A 23,617-nucleotide genomic window follows, 5' to 3' on the forward strand; every position below is an offset into this window, starting at 1 on the left:
AGGGGGGTGGATGTGAGGGACAGGGGATATCGCGAAGTCCCTCCCCTCCTGAGTTCAAGCCCGTCCCCGAGCAAAGGGGAAAGCAGGGAGAGTTCCGATTCCAGTGGGGAAGCAGGAAGTCGTGTCCGAGGCTCAGGCAAGGTAGAGGAGCCAGGGTCCCAGGTGGGACAGGAAGGGGCAAGCAAGGGGGGAAGACCCATCCCTCCAACTCCAGAATTACGCAGGAAGAGGAGGGGCAAGAGGATGGGTCTGCCAAAGCTTTTGTGTTGGAGAAAGACGCGCCAAAAGCCATTAGGAGGTTCTGAAACAGACTGACAACATCGCTCCGTGTAAATAGCAATGACTTGAGCACTGTAAATACGCAGCACCAATAAAAGAATAAAATGCAGAGCTGCGTAGCGTCGTTACTCTGAAGTAGTCCACTCCGGCCACTGTGACATATATGTGTTCATTATTTGTTTGGATTCTGTAGCATCCCCATTAACAAAATCTTGGACCAAAAAGATTTGCATGTTAGTGTGGTGGTTAAGAGTATGAGTCAGGAGATCCTTGGTCAGCTCATATATGATCCTTCTGCGTGACCTCAGGCGAGTCACCTTGTGACCTAACTTGCTGAATTTGTTGTAATGTTAATACTGATAAAACACTTTGAAATCCTTGGCGGGTGTGTGTGTGTGAAATATACAGAAGAAGAGTGGCTTGACTTATATCCAGAATGCCTTTATCTAATCCCTGAGCAACACAGCCACAATATCTGCCCTCAAGTGAGACCTGCAACAAACTGCTTTAGTGTATTGCCACTCAAGCCAATGTGAAACGGGCCTGATGTTGCTTTTAATAGTGTGTGGTGGAGAAGGGGCACCTTTTTCAGCCCCTTCTCACCCAAAGGACCTTTAACTGCTACGCTATGTGGTATTAAAGTATGCTGTGCTTTACAGAGCAATACATTAGTGATCCTCATACAAGAAGGAAACCAACATTAAGGGCAGGTCCACACCATATATTCAGAGCATCTCCAATGCACATTTAAAACATGTGACCCAGTCCTGTGGTTTCTCCCTCACAGAGCTACAGTTCCCAGTACCCTTAACAAACTGCAGTTCCCAGGATTCTTTGGGGGAAAGTCATGTGCTATAACTGTGCGTTGGTTGTTCTTGAAGTGTATGGTGTAAATCTCCCCTAAGAAATTACATCGAGGGCCCGATTAGTTCATGACTCATAACTTTTGTTCTGCATGTTGTTGTTGCTAGTTCTGTTCTTCACCCCTTACTTACTGACTATGCCCATGATTTTTACATTACAGAGATGGAATACAAAAATCAAACTCCATTGACTGAGTTTGTCCTTGTTGGCTTTCCATACCCCAAGAACTTGGTGGGTCCTTTATTCATCTTCTTCCTGCTTATCTACTTACTGACCCTCCTTGGAAACCTTCTGATTTTGTTGGTTGTGATGTCCAATCCCCAGCTCCACAAGCCCATGTACTGGTTCCTTTGCCACCTGTCCTTCTTGGACATGACGGTCTCCACTGTGATTGTCCCCAAGGTGATTGCTGGGTTTCTAGAGGGTGGTGGGATCATCTCCTTTGGGGGCTGTGTGTGTCAACTCTTCTTCTTCCACTTCCTGGGCTGCACGGAATGCTTCCTCTACACTCTGATGGCTTATGACCGTTTCCTGGCCATTTGCAAGCCACTCCATTATGGCACCATCATGAACCGTAGGACGTGCCTCTTCCTCACCATGGGTACCTGGCTTGGTGGCTGCCTTCACTCTGTGATGGAGACAGCCCTTGTTTTCCGTCTCCCCTTTGGGTGGAGAAACCAGGTGAACTATATCTTCTGTGACATCCCGGCAGTGCTGAAGCTGGTTTGTGCTGACACGGCACTCAACGAGATGATAACCATGGTTGATGTTGGCCTTGTAGCCACCACTTGCTTCTTTCTCATCCTGACTTCCTACGTGTACATTTTATCTGCCATACTGAAAATCCGCAGCACTGACGGGCGCCGGCGAGCGTTCTCCACCTGCTCAGCTCATCTTACTGTGGTGGTGACTTATTATGTGCCACTTGTTTTCATTTATCTGAGACCAGGATCACAGGATCCATTGGATGGGGTAGTGGCTGTGTTCTACACTTCACTGACTCCACTTCTGAACCCCATAATCTATACTCTAAGGAACAAAGACATAAAAGTTGCCCTTGTAAAACTGATGGGGAGGACACTCTAGTATAGAACTCTGCGTGGCCCATGTGTTAATGGATTGCAGCGCAGGCTGGTAGCTGCCATGGAATCCATCAATGTGAGAAGCTACTGTATTCTTTGTAAGCAATTGTTTGCTGCATAGCCTGATGTAATCATCTCCCAGGAATGGGGATGAACCTTGTGAAACATCAGACACTAGAGTGAGTCTGGAGTCCAAACTACAAGAAAGAAGATTCCACCTAAACATTAGGAAGAACTTCCTGACAGTAAGAGCTGTTTGGCAGTGGAATTTGCTGCCAAGGAGTGTGGTGGAGTCTCCTTCTTTGGAAGTCTTTAAGCGGAGGCTTGACAGCCATATGTCAGGAATGCTTTGATGGTGTTTCCTGCTTGGCAGGGGGTTGGACTGGATGGCCCTTGTGGTCTCTTCCAACTCTATGATTCTAGCAGTGACCCAGGACACCAAATCAGAATCTACAGGGCCATTGACCAAGAGGCCACTGATTAGGTACCCAATGAATATGAAATGAGATGAGAGGCTGTTGGGAGATGAGAAGCTGCTGAACCAAGTTCCATATCTATTAGCCATGATTGCTATGCTGGGCTTTCACAGTCAGAAGCAGTAATGCTTCTCAATACCAGTTGCTGAAAACCACAGGAGGAGAGAGTGACCTTGCGTTCTGGTCCTCCTTATGAGTTTCCCGCAGTCATCTGGTTGGCCACTGCAAGAACAGGGTTCTGGATTAGATGGGCTATTGGCCTGATCCAGCAAGCTCTTCTTATGTTCTTACTTTAGAACCAGACCCAGGACCCTACTAATAAGAATCTTTCCCTGGGTTTGAGGAACTGAATGCCTCTCACACCATACCAGAAGTGGCCACTGAAGCAACATGGATGGAGCTCTGTTGCTCTCCCAACTTACTAACAGAGCGCTTACCGAGAAGGGAAGGAAGCTTGGACTGGTGCAGCATGTGGTGTCAGGAGCCTTGGATAGGCCCCTCCGCCATGCACTGCACCAGGCCAAGCTCTCTGCGCATCACATTTCCCCTTTCACTCTCGGTGATCTGCTGTGCTGGGAAGCCAGGAGAAAAATGGTGCCTCACTGGCTACAACTGCACTGCATGATCAACTCAAAAGCACAGGGAATGCGAGGGGCAAGGCACCAACCTTCATGCTCTTTAAAAGTCTGTAGTCATCCAAAAATGGGGACGGAGGACAAGAGATGTGGCCAGGAGGCAGATGCTAAAATAATAATAATCCCAGAGTATCATCAGAGGAAGTTGCTCACTGGAAGATGTGAGAGGTTAGGACCTCCTACAAGGACCGGCGGTGTTTGTTGTTGTTTAGTCGTTTAGTCGTGTCTGATTCTTTGTGACCCCATGAACCAGAGCACGCCAGGCACTCCTGTCTTCCCCTGCCTCCCGCAGTTTGGTCAGACTCATGTTGGTAGCTTCGAGAAACACTGTCCAACCATCTCATCCTCTGTCGTCCCCTTCTCCTAGTGCCCTCAATCTTTCCCAACATCAGGGTCTTTTCCAAGGATTCTTCTCTTCTCATGAGGTGGCCAAAGTATTGGAGCCTCAGCTTCACGATCTGTCCTTCCAGGGAGCACTCGGGGCTGATTTCCTGAAGAATGGATAGGTTTGATCTTCTTGCAGTCCATGGGACTCTCAAGAGTCTCCTCTAGCACCATAATTCAAAAGCATCAATTCTTCGGCGATCAGCCTTCTTTATGGTGTTACTTCGCCTCAAATTTCCAGGGGGCAGGATGGTCGCTAAACCCAAGCAACCTTTTTCTGTAACAGAGTCTTGCTTTGACCAAGAGCCTTGCTTTAGCCCTTTTATTATAAAAACACATTTTAACAAAACAGGATGGATTAGAAAAGCAAATAAGGATGAATTAATGTATAATTGATTTCCTTTCTCTAAGGTCCACCATCCTGATCTTGAAGCAGGCAAGGCCACAGCTGCTTGCTTGACTGCAGGGCTGGAAAGAGTCATCACATTTTTCTTTAAATCTTTGGTTTAATAAAGTTTTTTCCTCATTTCCAAGAAATTGACTTGTAAATTAAGGGGATCTTGGGGTGCAGTTACACCTATGGTTTTTGCCTCCATTTGTTGGCCATTTGTTACTTATCTGACAGATGGGGATGGTAAGTCCCAATGAAATGAAGCTTTCTTTGGTATCCATAACATATGTTTTCTGTATCAGGTTGGGTTTTGTTGCAACATCTAATTCACGGTGTGGTCTCTTGAGAAGGTGCTTTATTTTATGAGGTAAGGCCATGAACACCATTTGCGGAGGGTTGGTACAGTTTCTCTCTCTCATCTTTTTTGTTTATTTAATATCAGATTTCTCACGGGATTGTTATTTTATTTTTATTTTAACTTCATAATAAAGTCTGGAAAATTTAAGAAAAAGGTCTACAGACCTTCTGAGCTCTGACATGCACATGTCTTTCATCCACTTCTCACATACAGTGGTACCTTGGGTTGCGGACCCGATCCGTTCCGGAATGCCGTTCGCACCCCGGAAAGTCTGCATCTCCGCATCTCCGCATCTGCGCAGGCACGTGATGTAATTCATTGCGTCTGTGCATGCGCAAAGCTCGATTTAGCGCTTCTGCACATGCGCGCAGGTCACGAACGTGCCGAACCCGGAAGTAACCTGTTCCGGGACTTCCGGGTTCGGCACATCCATATCCCAAAAAGACGCATCCTGCAGCGGACATAACATGAGGTATGACTGTGTTTTAAAACCTTATGTGTTTACTCTCAGCCTGCTGAAAGACCTTGAGGTTACATGGCTGCTGCATCTCAGTCAGGAATGGAGTTAGTAGTTTCTGAAAGAGGTTTGAAGATAGCATATCCTCAAGAGCACAACACAGTTCACACTGCCCATAAAACTTGCTTCCCTGCAGGGCCGTCTTAAGCATATCTGGCTCCCTGGTGCCTTGGTGCGAAGATCCCTCCAGTGCCCCCCCACCCCGTTTCCCAGCACAGCTGTCTGGCAGGCGCAGTGTGCAGTGCGGCTGCCGCAGGCTCAGCAGTGTGGCACCCCCGGCGGCCCTGCGCCACCCAGCCTTGCCGTAGGGCCGGCCCTTCTTCCCTGGCTACAAAATATTTTTCTTCTGGTTTTCCTTGAAGACTTTTGTTCTCTGTTAAATGTTCTCCATATGTGGTGCCATTTGGGCCATAGGAGACCTGTCACAAAGCTTTCCACAGTGTGGCAATAACCAACATTCATTTATTGTGAACAACTTGGGACCTGGATACTTGCAAGAGCCTCTCTCATTCCATTGCCCTGCCTAAGCATTGAGCTCAGTGTGGTGTAGTGGTTAAGAGTGGTAGACTCGTAATCTGGGGAACCGGGTTTGCGTCTCCGCTCCTCCACATGCAACTGCTGGGTGACCTTGGGCTAGTCACACTTCTCTGAAGTCTCTCAGCCCCACTCACCTCACAGAGTGTTTGTTGTGGGGGAGGAAGGGAAAGGAGAATGTTAGCCGCTTTGAGACTCCTTTGGGTAGTGATAAAGCGGGATATCAAATCCAAACTCTTCTTCTTCTTCTTCTTCTTCTTCTTCTTCTTCTTCTTCTTCTTCTTCTTCTTCTTCTTCTTCTTCTTCTTCTTCTTCTTCTTCTCATTAAGCTGTTGTTGGTTGTGCCACAATCTCAATTAGCAGCAGCCATGGGGAGGACCTTCTCTGCAGTGGCCTCCATTATGGGGAATCATCTTCCCTCAGAGCTTTGACATGTGCCAATGTTGATGTGTGTTTTTTGTGAAAAGCATACCTGTGCACTCAAGCTTTTCAAAGAGTTTAATGTCAGGTATATCACAATCCTCTTGCATCATCCGCTGCATTTTATTTATATTTTTGTGATGTACACAGCCTTGAGGCAGATTGTAATAGGTGGCAGTTGACTTATTAGATAATAAATAAATAAATAAATAAAGTAACTTTATTCTCTCCCTCAGCATCCTCCCCATTCTCTTATAAATATTCTACTATTATTTTCAGCGTTGTCTTCCTCAGACCCCGCTTGCTGTTCTCCTCAGAGCATTAATACCGATCCTTAGCATCCCAGCTAATCTGACTTTTGCTTTTTGCTTGGCTCTTAGGCACGTCTGTATACAACAAAGAATAGATAAACCAGTGTATCTTTGGTCCATGCCAATTTTCCTGGTGTTCCAAAATATTTTATTTCCTTGTTCTACATTAATCTGCATTTTAATACCCACACCAAATTTACATTTTAACTGTTTAATTTATCACAAAATGCACACTTATAAAGGTTTTTTTTTAAAAAAAATCTCAGTGTGTACTTTATCAAAAGCAAAGAAGAATCAGACACATAGGCTTTTAAAGTCCTTTAAAGCAGGCTGAGTTGAGGAAAAAGTGACTTGATTAAGGTCGTCAAATGAACAACCGGCTGATTTGAACCTGGGGTTTTCTTGTCAACAGCTCACCCTATAGTGAGGGCATCCTCAATGAACTAGTGGAGTAGTTCTCAAACTGTGGTCTGTTATTCAGGTGGGTCCATGCTGTGTGTCTGGGAAGAGTGATTGAAGCAGTGGCTGTGAATGGCAAGCACAGCACATTCACTATTCATCTTAATTTTTAATAGTACTTTTCTTTCTTATATTGCATTTGAATTTTTAGTATTGCATTTTATATTGCATTCTATGGAATTCATATGGCAACACATTAAAAATACAATATAAGAAATTGAAGAAGCAATATAAGTGGTCTATGAGTCAGTTGTCCACAAGCTTCATTCAGATGGCCTGTGGCATGTCTGCATTAGATATTCAGGGTGTGTGGGTGGCACAGTGGTCTAAACCATTGAGCCTCTTGGGCTTGCTGCTCAGAAGGTCGGTGGTTCAAATCCCTGTGACGGAGTGAGTTCCTGCCAGTGCAAGTAGATACATAGGTACTGCTGTGGCGGGAAGGTAAACAGAGTTTCCATGTGCTCTGGTTTCCATCATGGTGTCCCATTGCACCAGAAGTGGTTTAGTCATGCTGGCCACATGACTCGGAAAGCTATCCGTGGACAAACGCTGGCTCCCTCGGCCTGAAAGCCAGATAAGCACCGCACCCCATAGTCACCTTTGACTGGACTTAACTGTCCAGAGGTCCCTTACCTTTTACCTTTTCATATTGATTTTTTAATTGTGTTTGTATTGCTTCTTTTATCTCTCATATTTATTGCATTATAATTTAAATTCATAGGTCATACAATAAAATGCAAGGTAAAAACAAATAAAAGAAGCAATAAAAACACAACTAAAAACAGTGCAACACAATGGCTACAAGAGGCAGTAAAATCATTAAGTGGTCTGTCAAGACCCTCAGCAATTGGTCGGTGGGGATGGGGGATTGGAGTGGTCGGTGGGGATTAAGTGGTCGGTGGGGATGGGGGATTGGAAACCAATGAGCTAGTGGGTTATAGTCTGAGTCACTCTCTTTGCCCCTGTCAGCTTAGTCAAAGCTGCTTTCACTTCTTTGTTCCGAAGCGTGTAAATGACTGGGTTGAGCATGGGTGTCACCACATTGCCAAAGATCTGCACAGGGGTCACCAAGATTTCACTTAGCGATGGCTGAGTATAGATCAAAGCACAGGGGCCAAAGAAGAGGGTGACCACAGTCAAATGTGAGGCACAGGTAGAGGCCGCCTTGCGCCGTCCTTCCCCAGAACTCATCCTCAGGACAGAGTAGACAATGCGAACATAGGATGTGAGGATGAGGATGAAGCAGGTCATGGGCACAACACCAATGTTGGTGAAGCTCACCGTCTCGATGATGAGGGTGTCGGCGCAAGCCAACTTGACAACGGGAAAGATGTCACAGAAAAAGTAGTCCACTTCACTGGGCCCACAATAGGGTAGGGTGAAAGTCAAGGTCGTGAGGATGGTGGCATGGAAGGAGCTGGTGACCCATGTGCCAGCAGCCAAGATGGCACATACCTTCCAGTTCATGATGATGAGATAGCGCAGTGGGTGACAGATGGCGACGTATCTGTCATAGGCCATGACCGTATAAAGGAGGCATTCTGTGCTCCCTAGGAAATGGTAGAAGAAGACCTGGCATACACATCCGCCCAGCGGTATGACTCTGCTTTGCCCCCAAAGGTTGGCCAACATCTTTGGGGTGCTAACGGAAGAGAAGCCGATGTCAAGGATGGAGAGGTTGAAAAGGAAGAAGTACATGGGGGTGTGAAGACGGGAGTCGGTCAAGACAGCGGTCATGATCAATAGGTTCCCCAGCAAAGTGCACATGTAGAAGATTAAGAAGACAGGGAAGAGGATGTTCTGGAGACCTTCTGTATGGGGGATACCAAGGAGAATGAAATGGGTCACCACCGTGAGGTTGTCTCCATGGGACCTGTCCCTACAGAAGAAGAGAAGGGGGAATACCCCACAACAGAGAAGAGATTAAGAAGCATGGAGGCTGCCATCATAAAGCCACTTGCCAGGGATCAAGACCCATGGAGATAGAAGATAATACTTTTTCTGGAGTAAACAAGTCTAGGATTGTCCTGTTAGTGAAACCAGTGGCACATGCCAATGATAGCACAGGTACTTAATTTGTTGGCTTTTCTCAGGTTCAGCTAGTAGCCATTTGCATATGATTCAATAAATAAAGGACCAGCTCCCCCCCCTACTTCTTCCACAGCGGACAGAGTAACAACATGCTTGTAATTTTAGTATTAAAAGGGTATGGCTTACTAGAACAACAATATCTCCCTTTCCCCAAATGCAAAAAAAAGAAGAAGAAAATGGTTCATTTGATTCCAGTGAGGCAATATGAAACTTATAAGAAAAGCTAAGGACATGAAATCAATACCACTGTATTTAGATTGTGTGTTTTGGGCAGGATTGTGCCCTAGACATTTTAACTGTTAGAAAAATGGAAAAATCTACTTTAAGGGGAGAAAAACCTAAACTGAGACATACTGAGAACTTGTTAGCAAATACAATCTATAAGATCTCCTTGTTAAATAAAAATGACAATTTTCCCAAGGGAGAAAATAATAATAATCCCATTGTATTTAAAACTCTGCAGTATAGCCAGCGTGCAGGGAGAAAAGTTCACATTTAAAAAACAAAACAACAACACAAAATAAATAAGTCTGATACCCTAACTCCACTTCCTGCACATAAATCCCATTGAACCCAGTGAGGCGTACTTCTGAGTAGACATGTTACAGGTAAGTAGCCGTGTTGGTCTGACATAGTCAAAACAAAATTAAAAAAATTCATTCCAGTAGCACCTTAGAGACCATCAACTAAGTTTGTCATTGGTATGAGCTTTCATGTGCATGCACACTTCTTCAGATACACAGTGTGCATGCACACGAAAGCTCATGCCAATGACAAACTTGGTTGGTCTCTAAGGTGCAACTGGAAGGAATTTTTATTTTATTTTGAGTAGACACGGTTAGGATTGCTCTGTAAGTATGAATACAGCCTGATACCTGTTACATGGTCACAAAATGGTTCTTTCCTCCCTATTCCCTCTTGATTATTCTAAAAATGACACTTTATTCTTTTTGTTAAGAAGGGAAATGGAAAATGCTAAGAATTCTGGAATTGTTTCCCCCCCTTCTCTCATATGACCTAAAGCTGCAGATGTTTCAATTCCATTAAAACCCTATAGAATTAGGTTCCCTTTCATTTAACTATGAGATGTGACAGAGGTGATGACCCCCCCCCCCCCAGCATCCTTTTATCTGATCTGAATCTTCCAACATTCAGCTTTTTTGGACGCTCACAAGTTCTGGCATTATGAGAGAGGGAGAAAGATTTCTTTCTACCCTTAATTTTAAACACTCCCTTCATGTTGCCTTTTTACACACATTTCCTCTAAACTAAAAAGTCCCAAATGTCCTTGAATGGGATCTCAGAAGAGATAAGAGTACCATGCTCTGTCCTTCCTCTTCCTGGGGCACAAAACAAAACCTACTCTTTCCTCCAAACTGTCAATTTATTGGCTTTTTCCAGCCTGCTCCCCACACCAACTCTCCTCCCCCCTCCAATTACATCACACTCTGCATTTTCAAAATGGGACACGGGTGGCACTGTGGCCTAGGGCTTGCCAATCAGAAGGTCGGCGGTTCGAATCCCTGTGATGGGGTGAGCTCCCGTTGCTCGGTCCCATATCCGTCCAACCTAGCAGTTCGAAAGGACGTCAAAGTGCAAGTAGATAAATAGGTAAAGGAAGGTAAACGGCGTTTCCATGTGTTGCTCTGGTTTGCCAGAAGCGGCTTTGTCATGCTGGCCGCATGACTTGGAAGCTGTACGCCAGCTCCCTCGGCCAATAACACGAGATGAGCGCCGCAACCTCAGAGTCGGTCACGACTGGACCTAATGGTCAATTTAGGAGAACAGCCTTAATATTAAAACTTAGCCTGTAGTTGGAGAGGACAATTCCTCTTCCATGTCTTCTGCCCTCTGTTCCCATCAGCTTGGCATGCAAAGAAAATTGCCATTTACTCTGTGAACCCAATTATCTACACTAGTGAAGAGAGACATACATTACGTTTTTACGTTCTCTGGGCACAGCTCGAGGGTGACTCCGTTCCCAGACTACTCAATGCTGCACCCAATTATAATTTCACACAGAAGCTTAATTCCAGTGCTCCTCCATAGCCTCCACTACCCTGATATCTCAGCAGTCCCATCTTTTAAATTGGTTTGAATCCATCAGGACCCAGCTCCCTGCAGTGATGGTCCTTTGGGCTACCAATCCAAGATTTCCAGGGGGTGACCAATTAAACATGTTTTTTTTATTACATTCCAGACAAACATTGATTAGAGTAGACTCAAGGGGTTCTTCAATGTTCATGAGCTCATTGATCTCTCCCCCCCCCCCCATTCTTGCTTCTTGCAGCAACTAGTTAGGCCTTATGCAATGATTGGGCTCTGGTGTGCATTTTATATATTTTCTCTTTCTTTTGGTAACTGTGAGGGGAAATAATTTCAAATGTTGCTTTTGAAATTAGATTTTAAAAACATTAGAATTTGTGTACTGTCCAGGGAAAGTTTAGAGTTTTAAAGCCTCTTCAATGACTGAGGTTTATAAAATTATGTGAGGCATGAAGAAAGTGGATAGAGAAAAGTTTTTTTTTCTCTCTCTCTCATAAAACTAGAACTCTTAGACATCAAATGAAGCTGGATGTTGAAAGATTCAGGACACATATGCTATAAGAATTTCAAGGTCTGGAATATAGAATAAATATTCATAAATGCACACATATCTAAATATATGAACCATGTGTCTGAAACAGTATGGGAGAGCAATCCTGAAGCCATTTTTGACTTTCCTGATGAACTCAAATATTCCTCTGCAGCAAGGGAGGCAAATGGGGAAAGCCTTCCCATTGTATTTTTGCTTGAAAATCCTGTCTTAAGGGTATGAATAGGGTGAGCCTGTGACCTGGATTCAGGAACTAAAGGATTAACTATCACAAAAGAATGGCTGGGTAATGCAATCAGTGACCATTATCAAGTATCCTGGCAGACAAGATTTCTGCTGTAGACCGCCTCCTTCTGTGATGTGTGTATGATGTTTTGGGAGGTGGTCTTTGGCTACAGGGTGGGCAATTTTAAAAATATATATAAGGGCTTGCACACCTTTGTTCAAGGTTCTCCTTCCTCCTGTGTGTGGTGAGTGGGGATCCTGTTGCAACACTTTAATAAAGATCAGGCTTACTAGCCACTTTTCTTCTCAATATACTCTGGCTGGACTCTGTTTTCTCCTAATGATAGGGAACCCACCTAAGGACTGTATATGGGCTCTGGAATACCCCATAAGGGAAAGGGAGCAGTTTTTCTTATCTATCTATCTATCTATCTATCTATCTATCTATCTATCTATCTATCTATATCTATATCTGCTGAACTGTAATGTAACAAATTTGGCAACAACGTTCCATGCCCATCAGTGAGGGATCTGGCATAATCCCCCCCCCCAAAGCAACCCTTTCATACCTAAAATAATGATTAAACACAAAAAGTGGTGCCCAAATTAGAGGTCACCAGCAGAAGCTCTGAAGACTCTAGCAGCATCCAATAGAAAGGCAGATCGCCCACTGCTGCCTCAAAAGCCGCGCCACCAGATGACACCACAAAATTCCACAGCAACCAACTGAAAACAGGCCTTTTGCAGCAAAAAGGCCCAACCAACTGAAAGCAGGCCTTTTGCAGCAACAAGGCCCAACCAACTAAAAACAGGCCTTTTGCAGCAACAAGGCCCAACATTGCGAAGTGGAGGTAGGGGCCTGCCTTGGGGGGGCGAATAGGGGGCAGGGATAGGTAATGGGTCAGAACAGGGTTGGGGGAGACACAGGGATGAAACCTGCCCTCTCCGCAGTATTTCACCTCAGCTTTGCAGACCAGGCTGAGTGGATTTAGGGGCCTGCCTGGGTGGGGGATGAGGGGCGGTGAATAGCCCGCAGCATAGAATCAACTGAATACGGGCCTTTTACAGGGCCGTGCCTTTGGGTAGAATAAATGTTATTTCACATAACACACGTGGGTAGGGGAGTCAGGGTTGGGACAGGGCAAAATTTTACAGAACACCCGCATTGGGGGAATGATTGTGTGCAAAATGAACGGGTCACAGAGATAACCCGGGGAGGGGGGGTTGGATGGAGGAGAGGAGGGAAATCACAGGGGTAAGTGGGGGGGGTTAGGGGGAGGAGAGGGGGGAAATCACAGGGATAAGCCGAGGTGGGGGGAAGAGGGGGCATAATAGGTCATGGATCAGGACAGAGTTGGGAGATTCACAGGGATGAGGGAGGGGGATGAGGGGGCAATCACAGGGATAAGCCGGTCATGTGTCTTATTGATTTCATTGGCACTGAACTTAGACCAACTGTCAGGGGCTCCTTGTTTGTATGTTTGTGTGTGTATGGCTGCCACCTGTGGCAGTGAAGAACTTTCTGGACTGATATTGCCCAGTTCTTCTTCAGCTCTCATGATTCTTGGTGGTTCTTCCACGTTGAGCCCTGGTTTAATCTACTGTCCTCTCCAGCTCATCAGTTCTGGCCAATCACCTGTCTCATATAGGTCCTGGTTTCTAGCCGCTGTCTCACCCCAGACTCTTTGCTCATGACCAAGCTTCGACACCAAAACCATTGATTGCAAATAATTATTCCCCAGTGGAATTTATAATAACTATCAGTCTCTCTCTCCCCCCCCCAAAAATAAACCATATTACAAAAGACACTGACTGGAATCTAATGAAACCCTAGGGCATAAACATGTCCCCGATGTGCACATTCGCTCCAGAGGGAACGAACAAGGACCTGCCCTTAAATTCAGTGAAGCTGCATCATTATAAAGATACAGGGGGAGATGAAATTGTGCCTCTTTGGGTGAAAAGCATTGAGCTGATTATCCCCTGCAGCTATCCTCTATGCCTCGCGCCAACTTTTTTCCTTTCTGCGTCTCAGAAGAAACAAATATGAATGAAAGGAAATCTGATTTGTGGGCTGACCTAGTCACAGCATAGCTGAAAGCCTTTAAGGTGTTCCAACACCCTCCAGGTACTCTCCTACAGCAGATCACACAGCTACCACTCTGGAAGGGGATTTAGATTCAGGATTTCCTCTGCCCACTCATTTGCTGAAGTTATGTTTGAGTGAAGGTACACCTGGGGCAATTCCAGTGAAATAGCTTGCACTGAGGGGGCCACCTCGGCCGCTGGTAAAACATCAGGTGAGTCTTCTGAACAGAAACAAACTGAAACGATATAAATGATTTAAGGTTAACAGCAACAAATCCACTTCTTCCAGAAGTTCTCACCGTTCCTCTTGGAAATATCACCAGGTTCTATAGCAAGCGTGTCAACAAAGAGCCCATTTTGCCAACAACTGTCCGAAAACTGCATTGAATAGCTCCTCCCAACTGCAGTTATGGAAGAAGATGGAACGAAGGACAGGATATGCATTTAATAAATAATAAGACTAAAAAAACTGAGAATAGTCTTTCAAGAGCTGTATCATGGCAAAAGCATTAGTATGCTAATGTTGGATTATATGTGACTCGTATGCATTGTTTCCCCCCCTGGTTTATCACTGAACTCCAATAAGCTGACTCAAGGTGTTCAGGGCAGGAAATAACTGTTGAGGAGTGAGCCCTATAGATGCAGAAGCCCACTGAACTCCAATGGAAAAGCCAGGCTATTTTTTCCACATTTGTTACAAAGTGGTTTGTAATGGATACATAAGTTGGTGAAAGGATGTCAGAACCACATTATTTCCAAGCCTTGGGTGAATGCATCTTTCCATACCAAATCTGACAACTGCTTTCCTAACTGCATGATGGATTTTATGTCTGGCTGATTCTGACAAGGAGATTTATTGCCAATTGTTCACCTGACGTTGATGTCCTTCCTATTAAGCCAATATTTTTTCCAGCATTTCAAAAGTGGGCTCTTCCTAGTGCCTGTTGCTAGTTTCTACAGTTGAATGTAGAGAGCCTTTCAGTTCTGTTCTGTTGTCTGCCACAGTTAGAAAGGAAACTCTCCTTCCTCCTTTCAAACAACACATAGGGAAACAAGAGTGGAAAGCAACACATCTTCGTCTCTTGTGGCGCAGTTACCACCACAAATCCTGTGCTGTTCAGCAATGATCTGCTACCAGGGTTCATTACTATATTAGGTAAAGGTAAAGGGACCCCTGACCATTAGGTCCAGTCACGGACGTCTCTGGGGTTGCGGCGCTCATCTCCCTTTATTGGCTGAGGGAGCCAGCGTACAGCTTCCCGGTCATGTGGTCAGCATGACAAAGCCGCTTCTGGCGAAACCAGAGCAGCGCACGGAAAAGCCATTTACCTTCCCGTCGGAGCGATACCTATTTATCTACTTGCACTTTGATGTGCTTTTGAACTGCTAGGTGGGCAGGAGCAGGGACTGAGCAACAAGAGCTCACCCCGTCGCGGGGATTCGAACCACTGACCTTCTGATCGGCATTAAGATATTAACAAAGGTCTACGTTGTTGCTGGGACAGTGGTGGCTGGTGCCTATTGGAAATGGTAGGGGGAAAGGCAAGAAGACAGACAGTGGTTGGTACCAGAGCCAATGAAAGAGCGAACTAATGCAAGTTTTCCCTAGAACTCCTCTGGGCAAGACAGAGAAAGCAGGCAGGACCTTGGATCAGTTGTGACTAGGAAGGCAGGCAGGTGGGTGTTGGCTGAGAGCAGACTGAGATAGGCTTGGCAGTGCTCCATTCACTTTAATGGACTTGTTTCCATTGTGCTGGGAGGAGGCCAACAACTGCTTCTATAGATCATGCCCTTCCCTAGAACTGTATAGGTGTCACCTACTTTTGGAAAACATTGTCATCAGCAGTGATATCTCGCCCTCTCATTCACTTCCAAAATGTTAATCAAACTTATCTAACTGATATTAATATCTTACCAATGGAGTGTGCAAATGAAACAGCACCAACAGAGTTTGTCCTCTCTGGGTTCCAATACCCACCAGAAATGAAGGTCCCATTGTTTCTCTTCTTCTTGCTCATGTTCCTACTGACCCTGTCTGGAAATTCCCTGATCCTCTGGGTGGTGGCTTCTGACCTCCAGTTGCACAAACCCATGTACTGGTTCCTCTGCCATCTGTCCATCCTGGACATGGCTTTCTCTTCTGTCGTTTTCCCCAAAGTGATTGCAGGATTCATCCCTGGTGGAAAGGTCATCTCCTTTGCAAGTTGTGTCTCTCAGTTATTTTTCTTCAACTTCCTCGGATGTGCAGAAAGCCTCCTTTACACCTTGATGGCTTACGATCGCTTCTTGGCCATTTGTAAGCCTCTCCATTACAGCAACATCATGAATTGGAAAGCCTGCCTTGGCCTCTCCTTGGGGACAGTGATTGGAGGCTGTTTGAACTCAATTATACAGACAACCCTCACCTTCCGTTTGCCATATGGGCAAAGAAATGATGTTGACTATATCTTATGTGACATTCCTGCAATGTTGAAGCTGGCTTGTGCTGATACAGAGTTCAATCATGTGGGATGCAAAGGGTTAAGTGCAGTCAAGTCACAACAATCCCTAGATAGTCCACTTGGAGGACTGAGGAGGAGGATATGACTAAGCGTAGTTTCCTCTTCCTTCACATGCAAATGAGTTGAGGAAGTGGCAGATAAATCCTGAAGGAAACAGCCATTTTCCCTCTCTTGGACCAGACCTCTTGGACTACACACATCTTAGTGAGTCTCTCCCTCAAGGCCTCCAGCCTAGAGAGAGAGATGAGATGGAGTCTCACTTCTTATAAGTGAACTTCACAATGTATATATTACCTTTTAACTAAGCAAGTCTACCTCTTGAGTGTGCTGTACCTCGAGATGCTTGTAAGTAAACATCTTTTATACTTTTAAGAGCATTGTGTTGTGTCTTTTCTTTTAAGAGGGAAAAAGGGGAAATACCAGGAAAATACACTTTATTTTAGTGGCTTAAATCAAGCCTGCGCAAACGTTCTTCTGCTGTGTATTTTGCAAAAAGGGGAATGTTTTACTCTGCTAAAGTTTTGTGCTTGCTAGCGCAAGCGGGGATAGGATATATTAAACAATATCTCCTCATCCACATTCCTGAACATTCCCACATAGGGTTATTGCGGCCCAGAGTTGCGTATTTTGTGTATTTTTGAAGGATTGATTTGGATTGTGATTTTGAACTCTGTAGGATTTTTCCAGTTAGGATTTCCTGGTTGAGCACATGGTCTCTTTGTTCTGCAGTGTGCTTGGGGGATTAACTACCCCTCCCCTCCCTCAGAGTTTACAGCACTGAGAAAGCTCAGAGGTAGTGAAGATATTTTTGAGATTTTGAATTTGATTTTTGAAAGATTTTTGAATTTTGGAAATTTTTGAAGTTTTAAGATGGCAAGCTCCAGTTTTGATAGTGAGGCAAGACCAAGTTTTATGCTGCTGGATGACAATAATTTTGTGCAGTGGAAGCAGCGCGTTTTAGTTTATCTTGCTGCTAGGCGTGTTCTGCAGGCCATTAAGGAAGAAAAGCCTACAGGAACCGATGCAGAAGCTTTAGCTAAGATAGAAGCTTGGAGTATTAAAAATGATGAAGCCAAGCACATAATTTTGAGCAGTTTGAGGAATGAGCATCTATCAATGATAAATTTTGAAGATGATGCATCTAAGATCCTAGAGGACATTGAACGCATTTATGCACAATCTACAGAGAGTTCCTATAGATACTTGTTGGATAAGTTACTCAAGTTGAAGATGAATTCTAGAGAAGAGTTTACAGAGCATTTTAAGAATTTTTCTGAGATTGTTCAAAGAATTGCCCTTACTCCCAGAGCCTTTGATGATGTGACTAAAGTAACGTTTATGCTTGCATCATTGGGACCTACGTTTGCTCCATTTAAAAGTATAATGGATCACACAAAGGATTTAACTTTTAATGAGCTTATCAACCATTTAAGAGAGGAATGCAGAGATAGCCTTGATTCTCAAGAAAGGAATCCAAGGAGGAAGGATAGCAGCTATGCATCCAAGCATTTTGGAAAGTCCAGACAGACATCTAGAGAAATAATTTGTTTTAAATGCAATGGGAAAAACCACATAGCAAGGAACTGCAAGAGTCAAAATGGGGATAAAGTTGAATCCCACCCCTCAAAACCACAAGGTGTTAAGAAGGGGAGTCATGAGCAAACCATGTTGATGCAGGAGAGGAGTTTAGCTGTCCAGGATTGTGAAAATAAGCGCAATAAGTGGATTCTTGACAGTGGAGTGAGTTCTCATTTCTGTTATGAAAAGGAGTATTTTAATGAGATTAATGGGGATGAAACCTCTGAAATTGAGATTGCTGATGGCAACATTGTAAAGGCAATTGGTTCAGGAACTGTGAATTTGAAATTCAACGTAGATCATGAAACAATTAATACTAAGATAACTGAAGTTAAGTTTGCACCAAAGCTTAATTGCAACTTACTCAGCGTGTCCAGTTTGGACAGGAAAGGTTTTAAAATTACATTTGAAAAAGGACAATGTATTGTGACTAAGCATGATGAAGTTTATGTTCAAGGCACACTAAAGGATGGTGTATATGAGCTTAATGTTTCAGAGAACCAGCAGAACCAGTCTGCAAAGGTGGCGCAACCAAGTCAAAAGGACGAAGGAAGTCTGGAACTCTGGCACAAGAGACTTGGACACAGAGACACCAACGTTATTCTGGAACTACAGAAAGGTGATCTTGTGAGAGGTCTGCAGGTAAAGCAAAGCAACACAAATACACCAACATCAAAATGTATAACTTGTGTTAGTGAGAAAGCAACTAAACCTTCTTTCCCACGTTGTGCAGAGAAGAGAAGCACTAAAGTATTGGACATTGTCCATACAGATCTATGTGGACCAATGAATGTGTCTTCTCTAGGAGGTAATAAATATATTTTGATATTTTTGGACGATTTCTCGAGATTCTGCGTAGCCTACTTTATCAAGGAGAAGAGTGAGACAGTGGAATTGTTCAGGGACTATCTTAACATGGTCAAGAACAAGTTCCAGCGAGCCCCTTCCATTTTAATGTCCGATAATGGTGGGGAATTTTGTTCACATGAGATGCAGGCCGTCATGGCTAGAGAAGGCATATCACACGTGACCACAGTTGCCTACACACCCCAACAAAACTCAATTGCAGAGAGGAAATTTAGATCCATTTTGGAAATGACAAGGTGCATGCTAAAGGAAGCTAACTTGTCACACAGGCTGTGGGGTGAAGCGGCTCGTTGCTCAGTCTATCTTCAGAACAGACTGCCCACAAAAGGCGCAGAGCGCACACCATTTGAACTTTGGCATGGAAAAGCCCCAAATTTGTCACATATACGTGTATTTGGAAGTTTGTGCTACTATCATGTGCCCAAGGAGCACAGACACAAACTTGATTCCAGAGCGAAGGCAGGGATCCTAGTTGGGTACGCTTCTGGAGGAAAAGGATATAGAGTCTTGGATCCGCAAACTGGCAAGACAAGTTCGCAGCATGTAATTTACTTCGATGAGCAAGGCAAAGTTGATACAAAGGACACTGCCATTGATTGTTCCAAGGAGCCACAGGATGAGGAATTTGTGATTTTTCCTTTTGAACCAATACAAAGTACTAATCCAACTTCTAGTGTCGTAGCACCCCCTATAGGTGACACCCGAGAAGACGTGGAGGTCCAGGCCCCTGGCAGCACCAGAGACGAAGATGATGACGAGCAGCTGTATGGGGATATGCCACTGCTGGAGGAGGATGAGGAAGCTGATGCAGTCGAAAGACCAGAGGTCAGACGCTCATCCAGAACCAACAGAGGTGTTCCACCATTACGGCTGTCCTACCTTACAAGGTCGGCGTCTCCACAGGAACCTTCCAAATGGGAAGAGATAGAGAGGATGCCACCAGATGAAGCCAGTCTCTGGAGGAAAGCTGCTCAGGAGGAGATAGATGCACTTCATCGGAACAGGACCTGGACACTCACAGAACTACCTCCTGGTAAGGAAGCAATTGGAAGTAAATGGGTGTTCAAGGTTAAAAAGGGTTCAGAAGGGGAGGTGCAACGCTACAAAGCTAGGCTTGTGGCACAAGGTTTTTCCCAGAAGTATGGAGAGGATTACGATCAAGTGTTTGCACCGACAGTTCGATACAGCAGTGTCAGACTACTTTTAAGTATTGCAGCATCTAAGCAAATGTCAGTTTACCATATTGACATTGCGACAGCTTTTCTTCACGGCGAAATTTCTGAGCAGATTTATATGAAGCAGCCCAAAGGTTTCATTAAACCAAATGAGGCACATCTAGTGTGCAAGCTGCAGAAAGGACTTTATGGTTTGAAGCAAGCAGCGAGGGCTTGGAACCAGAAACTCCATGAGATGCTGGTGCAGCTTGGGTACAAGCAAGGGACTGCTGATAAGTGCTTGTACACCAAACAAAGGAATGGACAGTTTTCGTACATTTTAGCCTTTGTTGACGACCTTTTAATTTCTACGTCAAATGAGAAAGACTATAAAGACATAGTCAAACACCTCAACAGGGAAGTAGAGGTCAAGGAACTTGGAAAAGTGAAATACTACTTGGGAATTCAAGTTGAGAGAGAAGAGGATGGATCGTTCTTACTCAGCCAAAGGCAAAAGATAACTGAACTGATTGAAAGCATGCAGATGCAGGACGCACACCCAGTTGCGACACCGATGGCCACAGACTTCTTGAAGAATCAACAAGGTTCGAAGTTGCTGCCAAACAACACGCAATACAGGTCAGCGGTCGGCAAACTTTTGTATTTGGTTACCACATGCAGACCTGACCTGGCAAGTGCAGTGGGGATCCTAAGTAGGAAAGTAAGTTGTCCCACTGAGCATGATTGGGCTGGAGTTAAGAGGGTTGTTCGTTATCTAAAGGGAACCATGGACTGTAAATTAAAACTGCCAGCTGTCAGAGACCCTAAACTGCTTGGGTACACTGATGCGGATTGGGCTGGGGACAATAAGGATTATAAATCCACAAGTGGCTATGTTTTTATGTATGGGGACGGAGCTATTGCATGGGGCAGCTATAAACAGAAATGTGTAGCTTTATCGTCCACAGAATCTGAGTACATTGCGGCTTCGGAAGCTTGCAGAGAGATCCCCTGGCTGGATCAGCTCCTGAAGGACTTTGGCGTGCCAAGAACGGGACCTGTCAGCTTGATGGAGGACAATCAGAGCAGTATGAAGCTGACACAAAGTGAAAAGTTCCTTGCACGCACCAAACACATTGGGGTCAGGTACCACTACATACGCCAGGTGATCGAGGATGGACTTGTTGAAATGTGTTACTGCAACACTGACCAGATGACTGCAGATGTCCTAACAAAGCCCCTGCCAAGAGAGAAGTTCCAGGATCTTCGTGGCAAGCTGGGACTCTTGGGTGGTTGATTAAAGTTATTTATGTATGTTTTTGTGTATGTTGTGAATTGCCTGAGAAGGGGTTTGTGGGATGCAAAGGGTTAAGTGCAGTCAAGTCACAACAATCCCTAGATAGTCCACTTGGAGGACTGAGGAGGAGGATATGACTAAGCGTAGTTTCCTCTTCCTTCACATGCAAATGAGTTGAGGAAGTGGCAGATAAATCCTGAAGGAAACAGCCATTTTCCCTCTCTTGGACCAGACCTCTTGGACTACACACATCTTAGTGAGTCTCTCCCTCAAGGCCTCCAGCCTAGAGAGAGAGATGAGATGGAGTCTCACTTCTTATAAGTGAACTTCACAATGTATATATTACCTTTTAACTAAGCAAGTCTACCTCTTGAGTGTGCTGTACCTCGAGATGCTTGTAAGTAAACATCTTTTATACTTTTAAGAGCATTGTGTTGTGTCTTTTCTTTTAAGAGGGAAAAAGGGGAAATACCAGGAAAATACACTTTATTTTAGTGGCTTAAATCAAGCCTGCGCAAACGTTCTTCTGCTGTGTATTTTGCAAAAAGGGGAATGTTTTACTCTGCTAAAGTTTTGTGCTTGCTAGCGCAAGCGGGGATAGGATATATTAAACAATATCTCCTCATCCACATTCCTGAACATTCCCACAAATCAGATGATGGTGTTGATAGATATTGGCAGTGTGGCAATGTCTTGCTTCCTGCTTATCTTGACCTCCTATGTCTATATCATCTCAGCTATTCTGAGGATCAGCAGCAGGGAAGGGCGTCGCCGGGCCTTCTCAACCTGCACAGCCCATCTTACTGTGGTGGGAATATATTACCTACCTGTGGTTTATCACTACCTGAGGCCAGCGTCTCAGGACTCCATGGATCCTGTGGTTTGTGTGTTCTACACCACAATAACACCATTTCTGAACCCGCTCATATACACACTTAGAAATAAGGAAATGAAGGCTGCTCTGGTGAAAAGGTGGGGTGGGAATGTCGTGTAAAGAAAACCCATGTTTGCAGTGCTGTTTTCTGTTCCTTTTGACACATCAAGTCCTGTGTTAGAAACTGAGATATGAAAGCTAGGAGCTAAATGTCACCCTAAACCTAGGTTATGGGTGGAACAACGGAATGTCTAGGCGTACTTTTTTTATAACAAGAATACAAAGTTGAAAATGAATGAACTGCAGCTAAAAAATTATGTTCATTTTTCTCATAGCCTAGTCCTTCCCCTGCCCACCACCCTAATATTCTTAAGAGGGTCCCTTCTCCAGTCTTCAGAGAGTGGCTGGAAGTGGGGAGGCAGAAAAAGGTCCTCCTTTCCTTCCACTCTGCAGCTTTAATCTGAAATCTTAGGTGCTGTAAAGCGCCCAGAGCTTGGAAACTGCTCACACTAATGAAATTCCTTGTTGCAAAATGTGCCTAGAACAATGCGAGTCTCGAACCCTGATCAAGTCTGATTGACTTCACCATGTGGGAGTGATCAATGCTTCACTGGAGGAGGCAGGACTACCCACCTGCCTTGAAAGAGGCTGCGGTCCATCCCCTCCTTAAGAAGACCTCCCTGGACCCACAAGTGCTAAACAACTATTCCCCAGTGGCTCATTTCCCCCTTTTAGGTAAGGAGCTATAGAGGGTTGCAGCAGTCCACCTTCAAGCATGCTTGGAGGAGATTGAATTTCTGAATACCTTTCAGCCTAGTTTAAGGCCCAGTCATGGCATTGAAACTGCTCTGGTCATTCTGGTTGATGGCATTTGGTGGGAGAGAGATGAAGGAAGTGTGACCCTGCTCATTCTTCTTGATCTTTCACAGTTTTTATTTTTATTTCTTTAATGTCATTGGCAATTGTATCTTTCTGGAACAGCTCACAGAGGTGAATGTTGGGGGCATTTTAATTCATTTGATCTGCTCCTACCTCCAGGACTGTTTCCAGAAAGTAGTTATGAAAGTGTTCGGGTTTTGCTAAATTGGTAGCATGAGAAACCATCAGATTCCTTCTTCACACAATTAACGCTGGGACAAGCAATTAACACTGGGCAGAAAGCCAAGGTCTGCCTCAGCCATAGCAACTGCTTTCTCATTGGTTGAAGATTAGCACTGAGTCCTGTTATCAGAGAAAGCTAGCACGGTATGTGGTGTGGTGAGTGCAGGAGGAGAAGTGCTGTAACAGTTGGTTGTGTGTGTGAGAGAGAGACAGAGAGGAAAGGATTTATTTTACTTTGCTTTTGAGTTCTAAAATTGTACATAGAAACTCTGGATTTCTTTTATTTAATAAATCCTGTAAATAGTTATTCTGCACCCAGACGTCTAGTCATTACTACCACCAGAAGCCTCCGGATTGCGCAACACTCGCTACGTTCAGGCTGAAGTCACACCTGACACTTTAATATCATTTTTCAACACCACCAGATGTTCCGTTTTGTCCCCTATGCTATTGAACATCTACATCAAGCTGCTGGGAGTTGTGATCAGGGGTTTTGGAGTGAAGCGCCATCAATACGTAGGTGACACTCAGTTCT

The 23,617-nt window shown here is 44.6% G+C and overlaps 3 protein-coding genes across 3 annotated transcripts; 2 read left to right on the forward strand and 1 right to left on the reverse strand.

The window, feature by feature from the left end:
- The first annotated feature begins 1,305 nt into the window (after positions 1 to 1,305).
- On the forward strand, positions 1,306 to 2,229 carry LOC118095593 (olfactory receptor 10G6-like). Its single transcript, XM_035136839.2, has one exon. It carries the CDS (start codon positions 1,306 to 1,308, stop codon positions 2,227 to 2,229), a length of 924 nt encoding a protein of 307 aa, XP_034992730.2.
- Positions 2,230 to 2,356: 127 nt separating this feature from the next.
- LOC118094812 (olfactory receptor 10D3-like) lies at positions 2,357 to 8,477 on the reverse strand. The gene is made up of 2 exons (XM_035135501.1): positions 7,681 to 8,477; positions 2,357 to 2,360 (listed from the first exon to the last, which is right to left on the reverse strand). The coding sequence occupies exons 1-2, from the start codon at positions 8,475 to 8,477 to the stop codon at positions 2,357 to 2,359; spliced, it is 801 nt and encodes a 266-aa protein (XP_034991392.1).
- A 7,132-nt stretch (positions 8,478 to 15,609) lies between these two features.
- LOC118095594 (olfactory receptor 10G6-like) lies at positions 15,610 to 22,101 on the forward strand. The gene is made up of 2 exons (XM_060281336.1): positions 15,610 to 16,215; positions 21,763 to 22,101. The coding sequence occupies exons 1-2, from the start codon at positions 15,628 to 15,630 to the stop codon at positions 22,099 to 22,101; spliced, it is 927 nt and encodes a 308-aa protein (XP_060137319.1). The 5' UTR covers positions 15,610 to 15,627.
- Positions 22,102 to 23,617: the final 1,516 nt, after the last annotated feature.

The sequence above is a fragment of the Zootoca vivipara genome, chromosome 13 (assembly GCF_963506605.1).
Source record: "Zootoca vivipara chromosome 13, rZooViv1.1, whole genome shotgun sequence".
Lineage (NCBI taxonomy): Eukaryota > Metazoa > Chordata > Lepidosauria > Squamata > Lacertidae > Zootoca > Zootoca vivipara.

Coding starts and splice junctions, on each gene's coding strand:
- LOC118095593 (XM_035136839.2), top strand. CDS start 1,306: ATGGAATACAAAAATCAAACTCCATTGACTGAGTTTGTCCTTGTTGGC.
- LOC118094812 (XM_035135501.1), bottom strand. CDS start 8,477: ATGTGCACTTTGCTGGGGAACCTATTGATCATGACCGCTGTCTTGACC.
- LOC118095594 (XM_060281336.1), top strand. CDS start 15,628: ATGGAGTGTGCAAATGAAACAGCACCAACAGAGTTTGTCCTCTCTGGG. Junction 16,216..21,762: donor CTGATACAGAGTTCAATCAT/GTGGGATGCAAA, acceptor CCCACAAATCAG/ATGATGGTGTTGATAGATAT.